At 33.0% G+C, this 15,785-nt stretch overlaps 2 protein-coding genes across 3 annotated transcripts; both read left to right on the top strand.

Annotated features, from left to right (window-relative positions):
- Positions 1-1,741: 1,741 nt before the first annotated feature.
- Positions 1,742-10,098, top strand: LOC109336863 (B3 domain-containing protein At2g36080-like). 2 transcript variants are annotated; one of them, XM_019573680.1, is made up of 3 exons: positions 1,742-2,612; positions 2,658-2,757; positions 9,529-10,098. In XM_019573680.1, exons 1-3 carry the CDS (start codon positions 1,974-1,976, stop codon positions 9,792-9,794), a joined length of 1,005 nt encoding a protein of 334 aa, XP_019429225.1. In that variant the 5' UTR covers positions 1,742-1,973; the 3' UTR covers positions 9,795-10,098. The 2 variants fall into 2 exon arrangements, with proteins under 2 accessions (XP_019429225.1, XP_019429224.1); XM_019573679.1 differs by having other exon boundaries at positions 1,742-2,757; positions 9,529-10,097.
- Positions 10,099-13,490: 3,392 nt separating this feature from the next.
- On the top strand, positions 13,491-15,081 carry LOC109336862 (ABC transporter G family member 36-like). Its single transcript, XM_019573678.1, has 5 exons — positions 13,491-13,750; positions 13,845-14,016; positions 14,193-14,447; positions 14,591-14,767; positions 15,046-15,081. Exons 1-4 carry the CDS (start codon positions 13,515-13,517, stop codon positions 14,723-14,725), a joined length of 798 nt encoding a protein of 265 aa, XP_019429223.1. The 5' UTR covers positions 13,491-13,514; the 3' UTR covers positions 14,726-14,767; positions 15,046-15,081.
- The last annotated feature ends 704 nt before the right edge of the window (positions 15,082-15,785 follow it).

Below are 15,785 nucleotides of genomic sequence, written 5' to 3' on the forward strand. Positions count from 1 at the left end.
ATTTCAAAGTAACTTATCTTAAAGATTTTCATTCCTTTTAAAGAACCACATTCAACAATATTATGCATGTTAATGATATAAATTTCAAGTTGATTATTGAACACCACTAAATTAGTTGAACAAAAATCATGTGTATAAAAGTTTGCAAATTCAATGACAAAACTAAAGAAAAACTCAGATAGACTCAAATAAGATATACAAAAAAAAAAACAGTTAGATATTTGTCTCAGAGAGATGATCATGAAGTTCCTTAAGTTACATATGCCTAATATAATAAAATAATTAAACATAAGGATTATTATTTGTTTTTCACATGACATGTTATGTCATTTACAAAAAAAAATGGTCTCGTATAGTTATAAACAAGAGTGTAATATTTATATATGTTAGTGTAAAGATTTATATACAGTCACTATATCATCCAACACTAACTTGAATTACTTTTGTGAATAGTCGATTATTAAATAAAGATGAAGGATGATATAGTGACATTGTATAGAACTCTTACACTATCGATACATATATTTTTTCTATATAAATAATATACATATTATTTTCTAAAAATCAGGGTGTGCAATTTGCACACCCTACAATCAACATTGCACCGTCCCTGCCAGTCATGTAATCATACCAGTCAAAACTAGCCAAAATCGGTCATACTGACCGGTTTTCAATTGAACCGTACCAGTCATACGGATAGGTCATACGGACCGGTTTTTATTTAAACTTAATTTTTAATGAAAATAAAAAAATTATTGGCTTTTTATTGATTTTTCAACATTAATGTTAATATTATATATATATATGAATCACCGGTTAAACCACTATACCAGTACCTTAATCGGTTTGATGACTGATACGGTATTAATAACATTTTCTATCCACCTTTTTCTAACTCATCCACCTCATTACTAAGGAATGTTTTCTTATATACATAAAACTTCAAATCAAGTTTCTAAAACAGAAACAAATATTTGTCTGCTAAACTAACAATCAACCCATAGAATTGTTTATATTATCTTAAATATTTAATATAGGAATAAAAGTATGTGGAAAAATTATAGAGTAACGCTATATATATGAAATAAGGATTTGTTGTATTAAACTATATCTCAACTCATGCTTTATGCTAATAAAAAAATATTATGTTAGTTAAAAAATTAAATATTTTTTATTTTTGCTTCATGTTTTTGTATCATTGTCATTGTAAAATAAATATTATTCTGATATATATATATGGAGGAGAGATCCGTTTACACTTAGTTAAATTATACTAATTACACTCAGTTTCAGTTATTCATTTTCTTATATATAACAGACCAAATTGTTAAATGCAATAAATGATGAAAGAGAAAAATTAAAAAATTAAAAAAATTATTACATTCACTCTCATTTGATCTGTTAGATTTAAAATATTTGTACAAGTTTTACATTTCAATTTACTACGGGATACTTGTATATTTCAATTAGTAATACAAATTATATAGACACTTCACAAGTGAACTCAAATTACACGGATGGGATCACCTCCAGTCCCATTCTATTCATATATTGACATATAAAATTAACATGGACAAGAATTTGAGATGCTATTTTTGACTTGATATTAATAAAATAAAAATAAATTAAGATGTTATTTTTGACTTGTTGACAAATACTGATTGATGTGGGACATGAAGAGGAACTTTTCTGGGGACCCAAATTACCCTCCTACTTCCAAGTCTCACTTTCCTTTCCTCTCTCTATGTGTCCACTCTCTCTCATTGTCATATATATCTTTTGGTAGCTCCATCCATCAAATAGTTCCCACCGTTTCCACATCAAACCCATAATTATTACGCCTCTTTCAATATCAGAAATTCAGAACCCTTCCCACTTTCTCTTTTTCTCCATTCCCACTGCAGTTTCTGTCCCATACAAAATCCTCAAACTTCTCTAGTATTTTTCTTTTCTCCACCAAGCGATATAGAATAATGTCCATAAACCACTACTCTTTAGAAATTGCAGAAACAACAACACTGTGGTGGACTCAACAACAACAACATCAACCCATCTCAATTGAACAAATCTCAAACCCTTCTATTACTCGGCCCCACCACAACCATCATCACCAACCCACATGGTTCAATTCTCACTCTCAATTAACCCACAACAACCAAAACAACGATGAAGAACATGACAATAGTAACAACAGCAACGCCACCACCACCACCACGTCACAACAAGGAGCCGAGGAATACGAGAAGGAGCACATGTTCGAGAAGCCATTAACTCCGAGTGACGTAGGAAAACTCAACCGCCTCGTCATCCCAAAGCAGCACGCCGAGAAATACTTCCCTTTGGAAGCGAGTGGCGGTGGCGGCGACTCGGGCGAGTGCAAGGGCTTGCTTCTGAGTTTCGAAGACGAGTCAGGTAAATGCTGGCGGTTCCGTTACTCGTATTGGAACAGCAGCCAGAGCTATGTTCTAACTAAAGGGTGGAGCCGTTATGTTAAGGACAAGCGCCTAGAATCCGGCGACGTTGTTTTATTCGAGCGTCATCGAGGTGACGCTCGACGCCATTTTATCGGGTGGAGACGCCGCCGGACCAGTGAGGGAACCACCCCGGTGCATGTTTATAGGGCGGGACACGGTAAGAGTAGTGGTGATGGGAATGAGGTTGGTGGTGTGGGCTTAGGGTGGACCAGAGGGCTCTATCCCGCGCATGCTTATCCTACGCATCAGCACTTGCCATACCAACATAACTGTCTTCATGCAGGTATTTATAATGTTCATGGTGGCAGTTTAATTCTCATTGCATCCATTTTATATTTAAATATTTTGAAAGTATCATATCTACTTACTATGGTTGATGATCATTAGCACATAGATCACATGTTAAGTATGGACAATGGTCACGTATCTCACAATTTCATTGTCTCAGTGTTTCGTACCAATCAAACTTCACAAAATAATATTAAAATATTGATTTATGTTTTTGTAATTTTTTTAAATAAATAAAGTTTTTTCATTGGCTTGGGACACCAAATAATAAGACATTATGTGATCCCATCCATTCAGACATGTCTTATTTTGTATTACAATTGCTAATAGAAATTTTACTTTTATATTTTAAAAAATTTCTTTTATTCCATGACTATTTGTGATTGGTTCCGAATATAGAATGAGATATTTGTGATATGTGATCCTTGTCCCACTAGTAGGAAAGATGAGAGTTCATAAAAAATAAGATAAGAATTTGTTATCCCCAATCATGTCCTAAAATCTCCCAAACAATTCACAATAGACATATTTAAAGATAACATCATCCTAAAAAATAATAGAAAAATGAGGATGATATAACCTCTCTTAAACTTAATGATATGATATTCTTATTATTAAAGGTAAATACAAAAATCACAACTTGTTACTGTTGGTTCAACTACAAAAATAATATTAAAATATGCAAAATAAAAAGTGGCATAAGAAAATTATAATTCCTTAATCTCTCATAGTCATGACTCATCGCCATTATTTACCTTTACCCTGTCTTTCCATTTGTCACAATTTTCGTTAATGACACTGGGGTTGAGTTTAAAATCTACTCACGGTCAATAAAGTATATTATATTGTCAGTACATCATTTATCATTGATTTATATTTTGTTTGAAAGTCAACAATAATTAATATATGAATGATGAATGATTTATTGACAATGTAAAAAACTTACATTATATACATATTAAATCTTTTTTATTTTAAAAATTACACGCTCCATATCCTCTTAAGACAACAACTTAAATTCTGTGTAAATTTACTAGTTCTTAGATAAATAACGAAGGATGAATTCCTTCTTTTGCATTATTTTTCTAAAAATATCTTATTTTTTTCTTCCTTCAAGTACGCTGGTTGTATTTTTTATTATTTTTTAATAACCAAGAAGTAAACTTGTACTTTGTCCTAAACTGTTTCAAGAAGGACAAGAATATAAATAATTGCACCCTTGTGGAAATATGCCTAAAGGGTACCTTCCTAATTAGAAATGTTTTTGTATTACTAAGAATATTCTTTTAATTCTTTTTGGATAAAGAATTAATCAATTTTGGGTACATGACTATTCTTTCCAGCAACTGTCGTTCATATGAATCGAATATTTGATTTTTTGTTCACTCTAAAGATCTAACGGAGTCTTATACCACTATACTAACTATTCTCAATAAGATTTTAGTCATGAAAAATGTTGTGAGTATTTATTCTCAATAATTTTGAGATATTTTTTTGGTTTAAAAAATATTGAAACCTTTTGCCACAAGAAGGCCAATCCTTTGTTGGAGTCTTGGAGATATGTCTAGTACTATACCCTTCAAATAATGGAAATAATATAATTTTACAGTTTTAAATTTTTTAAATTTAAAAGTAAAAAAACTGGACCCTTAAAAATAAGTAGGTATCATATGTTAGCATCTCTATTTAGGTATAATTGAGAATGTATGCATATGAAGTGAAGAGAAATGATTTTTCTGTATTATTCAAGATGTGTACAACAAGTATATATAGAGAGCCTTAATGATTGAAACAATCAGATTCCTATAAAGTAGGAATTTTGAGATTTCCCTATAAACTAGGAATCGTAAATGCTAAGATTACTCATATTCTTTAACTACCTTAACTGATTCTTTATGGCAAGGGATTTGATTTGGTTGGATAATGATTGACTTCATTACACCCTCGCAAGATTGGATCACCACTAGTGACAACAAGCTTGTCTCAAAGTGGAGCAAATTTGGCGTTAGTTAAGGGTTTTGTGAGAATGTCTGCTATTTGATATTTGGTTGATATGTGAGATATTGTTAGCTTTTCCATTTGAACAAGTTGACGAATAAAGTGATAGTCAAGGGCAATGTGTTTCATGCGAGAGTGGAACAATGGATTAGATCATAGGTAGGTGGCACTAATATTATCACAGAATAGAGTAGGAGTGTGTGGTTTTATGCCAAGTTCTCCAAGAAGGTTGAGCAACCACATTATTTCAGTTGAAGTGTTGGTAACTAATCTATATTCGGTTTCTATGGAGGATCTAGCTACTGTTCTTTGTCATTTAGACAACCATGAGACTGGGTTTCCACCAAAGTAAATGACAAATGCAGAGGTAGAGGCTCTGTCATCCAAATTCCCTCCCCAGTCTGCATCATTGAAGGCATGTAGTGTTACCTGACTTGGTTTCTTGAGTGTTAAGCCATATTTGAGTGCAAGCTTGAGGTATCTGAGTACACGTTTAAGTTGTTGAAGATGAGTTTGAGTTGGTTGGTGCATTAATTGTGAGAGCTTGTTGATTGCAAAAGACAAGTTTGGACGAGTGAGTGTGAGGTATTGTAGTGCACCAATAATTGCTCTGAAACTTGTTGCATCTACTACTTAGAGCCATCATGTAGCTTGAGAGATGTGGATGTGCCAAGAGGAGTGCAACTTGACTTAGCACCTAGCATATTCAATTTTTCCAACAAATCGCGAATGTAGCAATGTTGAGTGAGTAGAAGACCTTGCTTAGTTGGAATGAGCTCAATTCCTAGAAAGTAGTAAGGAAAGCCAAGGTATTTGAGTGAGAACTTGAGTGATAATTCTGCCATGAAATTTTGAAGGAAGTTGTTGTTGCTGTCTATTAAGAGAAGATCATCAACATAGACCAAGAGGAAGGCTTTAATTCCATTTGTATTGTAGATGAACAAAGAGCTATCACTGAGGCTAGTTTTAAATCCATATCAGAGAATAAATGCTTTAAGTGATTCATGCCAAGCCCGAGGTGCTTGTCTCAAACCATAAATGGCCTTTATGAGTTTGCAAACATGATGAAGGAAATCATTGTGCACAAATCCTGGTTGTTGTTGCATGTAAACATGTTCTGTGAGAGAGCCTTGTAGGAATGCATTGTTGATATCTAGTTGGTGCACAGGCCATTGGTAATGAAGAGCAAGGGTGAGGACAACCTTAATAGTTTGAGGTTTAAGCATTGGTGAGAATGTTTCTTTGAAGTCAATGACAAGTGTTTGTGTGAAGCCTTTGGCAACTAGTCTGGCCTTGTATCTTGCAATTGTACCATCTGGATTTATTTTGATTCTAAATAGCCACTTGCAGCCAACTAAGTTCTTTGATTCCACCCTAGGTACTAGGTTCTAGGTACCATTGTTCATGAGTGCATCAAATTCTACTGAACAGGCTTGTCTCTAGTGAGGAATCTTGAGAGCTTGAGTGACTGTCGAAGGTTCAAGGTTCTCTGGTAGGGCATGTTTTGTGGCAGTGAGTATTTGCTTGGGCTTGAAGATGTTGTTTTGTGATAAGGTGGTCATAGGGTGGCTTCTGCTGGATTGAATTTGAGGTGGTGGGTTGGTAAGGCAGGTCTGATTCTGTGGAGATGGTGTTGGTGTTGTGGTAGTGGGTTGGTTAGTGTGTTGGACGTCAAGAGTATGTGGTTGTGCTATGTTGGAGGGGGATGGGTATGCGATATGTTTGAGAGGAATGATGGAGGGAAGTATGGCTTCAGGGATAGGAGCAGGGTGATTCAGTTTGGTTTGTGTGATTAAGGAGACATAAGGAAAATAGTTCTCAATGAATTGTACATGTCTTGAGATGTAAACTCTGTTTGATAGAGGTTCAAGACAAAGATATGCACATTGATTTTGTGAGTAGCCAAGGAAAATGCAAGGTAGGGATCTATTTTGAAGTTTATTGTGTATGTAAGGCCTCAACCATGGAAAGCATAAACAACCAAAGGAATGGAGTTTGTTGTACTCAGGTGCTTGTTTGAACATCACTGTGAAGGAGGTCTGCATTTTTAGCTTAGCAGTAGGCATCTTGTTGATGAGATGTGTAGCTTTGAGGAAAGCATATGACCAAAATTGAGCTGGTAGGTTGGCATGGTGTAGTAGGGCTCGATCTATTTCTACTATGTGCATGTGTCTTCTCTCTGTTGTGCCATTGACCTCAGGTGTGTGAGGTGGACTTGTAAGATGAGTGATGCCTTGTGAAGCCAGGAAGTGTTTCAATTTTATAAACTCTCCACCATTATCAGAGAATAATGTCACAATTGGTAAGTTAAAGTACTTTTCAACAATAGCTTTAAATTGAACAAAGATGGAAAATACATCTTATTTGTCATTGGGTATAACCAAACATATTTAGAGAAATGATCAACTAGAACTAAGTAATAAAGTGAGCCATTTAAAGACTTGGTAGGAGCAGGGCCCCATACATTAGAGTAGATGAGTTCCAAAGGTTTAATGCTGTGAAGATGATGACTTGAGAATGGTAGCTTGTGACTTTTGGCACAATGACAAGAGGTGAAATCATATGAGACATGAGCTCTTATTGGAATAAAGTTGTGATTTTCCAGATGCTTGATTATTTTGACTGAAAGGTGACCTAGTTTGTGATGCCATGTTGAAGTAGACTGAAGACTAGTGAGGTGAGCATGAGGTAAAGCAGTGGTGTTGGTGGTTGACGGTAGATGGTAGAGGTCCCGTTTAAGAGGTCCTTGGAGTAGTGGTTGGCCCGAATTCAAGTCCTTAACAATGAAGCAATCAAAGAAGAATTCAACAGAACATTGGTTAGTTTGGCATAGTTTAGAGACAAATACAAGATTAGTTGCTATATTTGGAACACATAAGACTTGTTTAAGAGATAAAGATTTAGTGTTGCTTGGTATTGTAGTGTGGCCAATGTGAGTGATTTTCAAATCTGAGCCATCTCCAACAAGGACTTGATTTGATCCTGGATATGTGTTTGCCAATGTCAATTATTGTAGATCTTGAGTAATGTGGTGTGATGCTCCAGTGTCCATGATCCAACTAGAGTTCTGCATTGGTGGGTGATGAGTAACCATTTGGACTGATGGTCTTGGTCCATGCTTCTTAAGATAGACATTGATTTTGTAACATATCTTTGCACTATGGCTTGGTCTTTCACAGAATTGGCATATGACTTGTTTGTCTGAATTGTGTGTGATTGAAGGTGTTGGAGCATTGAATTGAGGTTTATACCTTTGTTGCCCTCTGGACCTTGTAGTTGCATTTTCTGTAGGTACTAGTGGTCTGGATTGATGTTGGTTGTCACGAGATAGAATTGTTTCAAAATCCATTAACTTCTCATGAAGTTCAACATAGGTGATTAGAGTTTTTCTACTACATAATGCTGCAAAGATTTCTTTGTAGTATGCACTCAGACCATTTAATGTGTGAATAACTAAATCGGTGCTATCCAGAGGGCTGTCAATGATGGCTAGCTCATCAGCAATAACTTTGATCCCTTGAAGATAGGTAGCCATAGGTTATGTGCCTTTTGTGAAAGTAGTGATGCGTTTATTTAGGGCCATGATACGCACTCTAGATCTACTTGCATAAATAGTTTTAAGAGTCTCTCATGCTTGTTTGGCAGTTTGACCCGTGCGAAGGTGGGTAACAATAGTTGCAGCCACATATGAGATAATTCCATGCAGGATGAGTTGGTCCTGACGAATCCAGTGAGTGTATGATGGATTATGAGGGATGAGTTTTCGTCTAGATGTTTGGATGGACAAGGTATGCTGCCATTGATGTAGCCTAAGAGATTATATCCTGTTAGAAGGGATATGAATTGTAGACACCATGCTGAGTAGTTGTCTCCATCAAGCTTGATGTAAAGTTGAGAGCCAACATGAGAACAACAAGTCTATCAATGTTGCTAAAGGGAGTTGTTTGGAGTGGCCTCGATTTCAGATGTGGAGGAACTCATGATGTTGTGAACAAGACAACAAGAGTGGATCGAGAAAAAAAATGCAGTTATGCTTATACTGCTCTTGATACCATAAAGAGAATTGATTTTTTTTGTATTATTCAAAATGTGTACAACAAGTATATATATAGAGCATTAATGATTGAAACAATCAGATTCCTATAAAGTAGGAATTTTGAGATTTCCCTATAAACTATGAATCATGAGTGTTAAGATTACTCATATTCTTTAACTGCCTTAACCGATTCCTTATGGCAAGGGATTTGATTTGGTTGGATAATGATTGACTTCATTATGAAGAATACACTAATACGAATTATATGTACCAAAAGTTTTCTATCCTTTTATACCAATTCAATGATATTTGGTCAAATACCTAAATATGTTGGTATAACAATTAATGAGAAATTAGATGAGATATATTATTTATTACTAGGTGAAATCATATTGGATTAGTATCGAGATATATAACTTTTTGTATAGAGGACTCAGTTTAAGAATATACACTCATCTGCTTAATGAGTACAGGACTTCTTTCTTCTTCTAATTTTGCCTTTTCAAAACAAAATCTTGCAGGTTCAGCAAACTAGGCGGCGCCATTTTATAGTTTGTTTACTTTTTTAAATGTGTATGCAATTGTGGTTATATTACGTTAATCCCACTAATGGAAAATACAACCATAATTATCATCTCGTGAAATTGTAAGATTGAAATCACAATTATGATTGCATAATCCAATTTAAAGTACCAATTCATCTCCATCTGATTTGGAAGTTTACAATTATAGGTAGACGGTCCGAAGGTCAGACACAAAGGGCAAAACCAATGAGAAATATTTCCAGTTCAATTTCAACTTCAAGTTCAAATTCAAGGGTGCTTAGGTTATTTGGAGTGAACATGGAATGTCAACCTGAATATGATTCAGGACCCTCCACACCTGAATGTTCATACAATATGCCATTAACTCAGGGCCCAGATACCCTACAATTATATCACCATCATCAATCTTACTCTTCTAATCCCCACCCTCACTTGGTAAGTCAACAACCATAATACTACTAGATATTCCACCCTTTGATTGAATTATGGTAAAGTATGAAATAAGTACGGGGCTACCATATGAATATCTCACGTCTAATTACAATAATTTAGCAATCTCTCTTATGATGATCTAGGTGGAGTTCAAATCATTTTTTGATAATGGATTCTCTTAACTTTTTTTTGTCTGCTAGCTTCTGGTTAAAGATATACAATTATGTATCCACATGATTAATTTTAATTATTTCTAATCAATGAATTAATGTTGTCATTAACAAGGAAGGAGTTGTTATTGTTCTAGTGAGATTCATACAAAATGGCAATTAGGGTTTTATGTTTTTTATTTTGTACGGGGATCTTGATTCTTGATGCTTGCTTTCAACCCGACATTTCAATTTATCAACAAAGGTGTAATACCACAATGCACTTCTGCTCTTTCTATTATTGTTTAATTGGATTTCTGTCATTAAACAAATTTGTCATATTTTATCAGGAAAGGAAGAATTTATTTTTAAGATTCTCAAGTTCTTATTTTTTGCACAAAATTCAGAATGTCACTGTATAATTTCAATACGTTGATTTAAGAAAAGATAAAATTGAGTAATACAAGTGGTTCATAACAACTTCAAGTGATAATGTGAATAAAGATGTGGATTCTTGCAATTAATTCTTTTTTGAGGATGATAAAATATATTATATTAATGGGAGTAAAAGCTACCCTATCTCCGAAAAATCATATCATACCGGAATAAGATATTAGTTTAATAGTGTAAAGCTTTACTAGATTCTTAATATACCAAAAAAATTAATGATGCAATTTTAGAAATAACACTTGTCAAAGGAACGGCTACATACTCCAACATGTATTATTTTCTTACTCAAAAGATAAGGAGAGATACCTTTGATATTAAAAAAAAAATTAGATCGTAGAGAGATACATGGGTTTGTAACCCAATAAATAACATAAAAATTAATTCTTTGCGATCTAGCATTGACACAAGCCCACGGTCTCATTTGAATCAATTCACAAAGGAAATTTAAACGTTCCATTATATCATTTGAATCAATTCACAAAGGAAGTTTAAACTTTCCATTATAAAATTAAAATGAAAAGGTAGGGTGGAGATGAAGAGGTAGGTGAGAGATGAAAATGTAGTATTATAAATAAAATGAAATAAGAAAGAGAAATAATTCGGATATGAAAAATGATTTCAATCCCATCTAATGTTCAATGATTATTACTTTATAATAAGACCAATCACTAATTAATATTAAATTATTAAAATATAAAATTTTTAAAAAGTAAGGATGTGGTGTGGAAGATAATAATAGCATATAAAGTTGTATGAGGGAAAAAATGAGAATGAGGTGACATGTGACTTGAAGGAGTTTTATTATTATATAGTTAATAGATAAATTATTAAAATATAAAATGTATAAAAAGTAAGGATATGGTGTGGGAAGGTATATAGTTGTAGCATAAAATATTTTAGGAGGGAAAAAATAAGGAAAATATAACATGTGGTTTGGAGGAGTTTTTATTATTATATTTATAATAAATTTTAAGCAGTCAGAGAATACAGCTTAATTTACATATTAATAACGTGCTATTAAAATTAAATATTTGGTATGAATAAACATATTAATTATTAATATCAGTGTAAGTTTAAATGACTCTTAAACCTTATAAATAATAAATTATTGAGTCTTCATGAATGACAAATAGTGCTAAATGTTTTAATGAGTTATCTCATTGTGCAAATCAAAGATATAGACAAATGAAAAGGCACTAAAGAATAAGTACAATTTTGTATAACACATGTAATATTATACTAACAAGATTGAAAAGTTATCAAACTCATAACTTGTGTATTAGAGAATATATATTAGAGAATAAAGATTTGTGTTGTTGGTTATTATTGTTGTTCTTCTATCACTACCAAAATAATGCATCTTAGCCATGTTTCAGTAGCCACGGGTTTAGAAGATGTGGTTAAAATATTAAAAATAAGCAATTTTAGACAAGTTTGGATTCCAGCTTTCATTTTATCATTTTTACATTCTCTCACTCGCTGCTTTCTCCTTCCTCTTTCTACTTCCTCCTTCTCCTTCTTCCTTCTCCATCTTCTGTTTCGTTCTCTTTCTCGTTTCTCATTCCATAAAGCATTTAATCCTTAAATTAGGTTTTCAATATGCGATTCAGAAATTTGTTTCTTCCGCTCTCAGATCTAAACAAGTTTTAGTACCAGTTTCCAATTCCAATTTTGATTTCGACTTTGATTCTTGATTTGATGATTTTATAATTTTGGTTTCGACTTTGACTCTCAAAGCTTCTCCCATCAACACTCAAAGCTTCTTCACAGGTATATAACATGTCATTTTCAATTTTATAATTTTGTTTCAAATTTTAGGAAATATGATTCTTTCAATCTCAATCCCTAATTTCAACTACTTGATGTTTGATTTTTTCCATCTTTAGTTATTGTAGTTCTGGTATTAGTTATTTTAGGAAATAGTGACACCCCCTCGAAAGAGATCGAATCATTGAATCAACGATTGAAGCAAAACGATTTGGAGCTTGAATCATTGAGGGAACAGTTGAAACACAAAGGATTTGAAAATTTCGATGTTGCATAAAATGGTAGCTTCGTTGAAAAAGAAAAGAAAAAACAAATAGGTTTACTCTTGACATTGGAATGGTGTTGGATTGTTTGATCAGCGAATTCAAGAGCATGTTTCATCTCAGGTGATTCTTATTAAGTTGTGGCAATGACTTATAATAGGTTTGATAGAAATCTTACAATTTTGATACATCATATATAATTCCCATGACTGCTGAGTTTGGGTTCCAAAATGTCATAAGTTTTGGTTTGCCTATTCAAATTAGGAACTAAGTTTTTGTCTCTGGGAAATGGAATGATGAATGTTGTGTTAAGACCGAACATTTTAGTGCTGTAATTTAGTCACTAATGAATTTTTGCCCCTGGGATTAATGATTGATATATATGCATAGAAGGATATTATATTAAAAATATGAAAGCCTTTATCATTCATTCTCCCCTTTTTGTTGTAGACTATGAGATTGATTAATGATTCCTCATTTTGATTGTGGTTGTTGTAATGAGTAATCATTTCCTTCTTCACCATTTCTGATTATTAGAAATAGATATAGAGGAATTATTAGTAATTCAGAATTGGGGTAACAATACAATATATGTATGGTGAGGTAAAGAAAAACTTAGAATGTAAACCAATTAACCTGTTTAGAAAAAGGACATTGGATGGATATTGAGCTTGAACAACCATGTAAAAAACTGTGTGTATTATGTTTATTGCTGCAATTTTCTGCTTCCTATGTTTGTTTGGGTTTGTTGATGTACACAAAGAGAGTAAATATATGGATGAGGGAGAGTAATATATCATAATGTTGCTGGTGCATGTAGCATGGCAATAGGAGAGTTTGTCTCTGTGTATACTCAATATGACAGAGATGGCTAAGATTGAAAGAGAGAGGGAAAATAATAATAACAATATTAATGAACTGAATGAAGAAGCTCAAATGGAGAAGTTGCCAAATCCATTACCATACAGGTATTTAAATTTATATGGTTTCATTTCTTTTAATTGTATACTTACTTTTTACCATCCATTCTCAGTTCTTGGTTGATATTCTCCTCATTTAATTGAAATGTAATATATAGTAGTAATTGATTATACATACTGATATATGTGCTTATGAGCAGGAGAAACAAAGCACTTGTAAAGGAGTTAAGTGTACCACCTCCTGGAGCAAAAGACTTGTATTTCCCTAGTCAGTATTCTCAACCAACTATGGGACAATTTAAATCATGCCTATGGAAGCAGTATCTTACTTATTGGAGGAGTCCAGATTATAACCTTGTCAGATATATGTTTACCTTGCTTGTTGCTCTAGTGGTTGGAACTGTATTTTGGAAAGTTGGCACAAAAAGGTTTGAAAGTTGCTCTACTATGATGAAAACTAACCCCTTTTTCAACCATTTTGTTCATGGTTTTAGTTAAATTTTTCTTCTCATCTTTTTACAGGAGCAACTCTGGTAACTTGACCACCATTATAGGAGCAATGTATGGCTCTCTCTTTTTTGTTGGTGTTAACAATTGCCAAACTGTTCAACCAGTTGTAGCCATTGAAAGAACAGTATTCTATAGAGAAAGAGCTGCTGGAATGTATTCTGCTTTACCTTATGCCATTGCACAGGTTAGAGGATATATTTCCTTCAAACAAGAGTTCCAAAGATAGCATTTTCAACCCATGATTCTTTTGTTAATAAGTACTTCAAATATATAAAACATGTTAAATGGAAGGATAAAAAGGTATATACTTTTTTCCAATATATTTCTCTTATTATGCTGACACTGCTATCTCATTTGCAGGTTATTATTGAAATACCATATTGCTTTGTTCAAACTATGCTTTTCTCATTCATAGTGTATGCTATGGTGAGCTTTGAATGGCAAGTGGCAAAGGTGTTTTGGTTCTTATTTGTGAGCTTCTTTACCTTCTTATACTTCACATACTATGGTATGATGACTGTTTCCATTACACCAAACCACCAAGTAGCATCAATCTTTGGAGCTGCATTCTATGGACTCTTCAATCTCTTCTCTGGTTTCTTTATTGCTAGACCAGTAAGTACCACTCTACTTTGGATATAATATAAATAATAATACATTTTTGTGTACCTATATGATATAATATATAGCATGAACATATTGGATAACTCTTGTAATGTTTACTAACATAATTCCTATAACAACTTTGCCATTTTCAGAAAATTCCTAAGTGGTGGGTTTGGTATTACTGGATTTGCCCAATTGCATGGACTGTGTATGGATTAATAGTGTCACAATATAGAGAAGCTCAAATTAATATTGTTATATACTCAATATTGTTATATACTGAATGAAGAAGCTCAAATGGAGAAGTTGCCAAATCCATTACCATACAGGTATTTAAATTTATATGGTTTCATTTCTTTTAATTGTATACTTACTTTTTACCATCCATTCTCAGTTCTTGGTTGATATTCTCCACAATGTGCATCAAACCTTACACATTTTTACCCTTGTGGAAGAGAAGTTCATATATGATCTACCTAATAGATTTGTCAAGTGCATCAAACCTGAGGAAAATGTTAAGTTAAGATGAACCACATGATGTTTGGTATGTCTCTCTACATATTGTTTGATTTACTTAAGTGATTGTAATCATCATGATTTACTTAAGGTGGAGTAGGTGATCACAATGAAGACAAGAGTAAAACATTAGAAGACACAAAGAAGAAGGTTCGTCAGCTCCAAGAATCATGAACAAGGTAATATAAACAATAAACAATAAACTTGACATGTTTGTTTTCTCATGGTAATAAACTATGATCAACATTGAAGATATTGGACTAGTGTTACTAGTTCATGATTTAAGATCTTATAAATTTCTTTAGTACCTAATTTCTTATTGCAGGGAATTGCTTTCTTATGAGGAAAATGTTAATATTATTAGCTAATTGATTAAACCCTATTCTTTCCTTATTTCCCTACCATTCCATTCTCTAATAGAAATATTAATGCTTGTGTATTTATCTTTCCCCATAGTTTTAACCAAATTTGGAATGTTTCAACAAATGGTTTGAATGATACATATATTATGTGAACTTATTAATGCTCATGTATTTGTGAATTATTTTAAGATGAATGTGATTAAAATTTGAGATATTGAGTCTAATTTCTTAGTATTAATTTTTCTACAAATTTCAATTAATATCAATTATTAATTTCTTTTTATTTAATTTCTTAGTATTACCTTTTACCAATGTATTATTGAATATAAATATTGTTACACAATCGGCGCAACAGGAAGAGGAATATGTATGAAAATAGAATAAATCGTAACTAATTTAATTAGCCACGGTTGAAGTGTGGTAATCATTTGTACAAACATTTCTAATGCTAAATCCTCAAATTAGCCAC

The sequence above is a fragment of the Lupinus angustifolius genome, unplaced genomic scaffold (assembly GCF_001865875.1).
Source record: "Lupinus angustifolius cultivar Tanjil unplaced genomic scaffold, LupAngTanjil_v1.0 Scaffold_1_87, whole genome shotgun sequence".
Classification (NCBI taxonomy): Eukaryota; Viridiplantae; Streptophyta; class Magnoliopsida; order Fabales; family Fabaceae; genus Lupinus; species Lupinus angustifolius.

Bases quoted from the DNA above. Each gene is read 5' to 3' on its own strand.
- LOC109336863 (XM_019573679.1), top strand. From the start codon at position 1,974: ATGTCCATAAACCACTACTCTTTAGAAATTGCAGAAACAACAACACTG. The intron at 2,758-9,528 runs GTATTTATAATG...TTACAATTATAG, and splicing joins ACATAACTGTCTTCATGCAG to GTAGACGGTCCGAAGGTCAG.
- LOC109336862 (XM_019573678.1), top strand. From the start codon at position 13,515: ATGAGCAGGAGAAACAAAGCACTTGTAAAGGAGTTAAGTGTACCACCT. The intron at 13,751-13,844 runs GTTTGAAAGTTG...ATCTTTTTACAG, and splicing joins TGGAAAGTTGGCACAAAAAG to GAGCAACTCTGGTAACTTGA. The intron at 14,017-14,192 runs GTTAGAGGATAT...TCTCATTTGCAG, and splicing joins TACCTTATGCCATTGCACAG to GTTATTATTGAAATACCATA.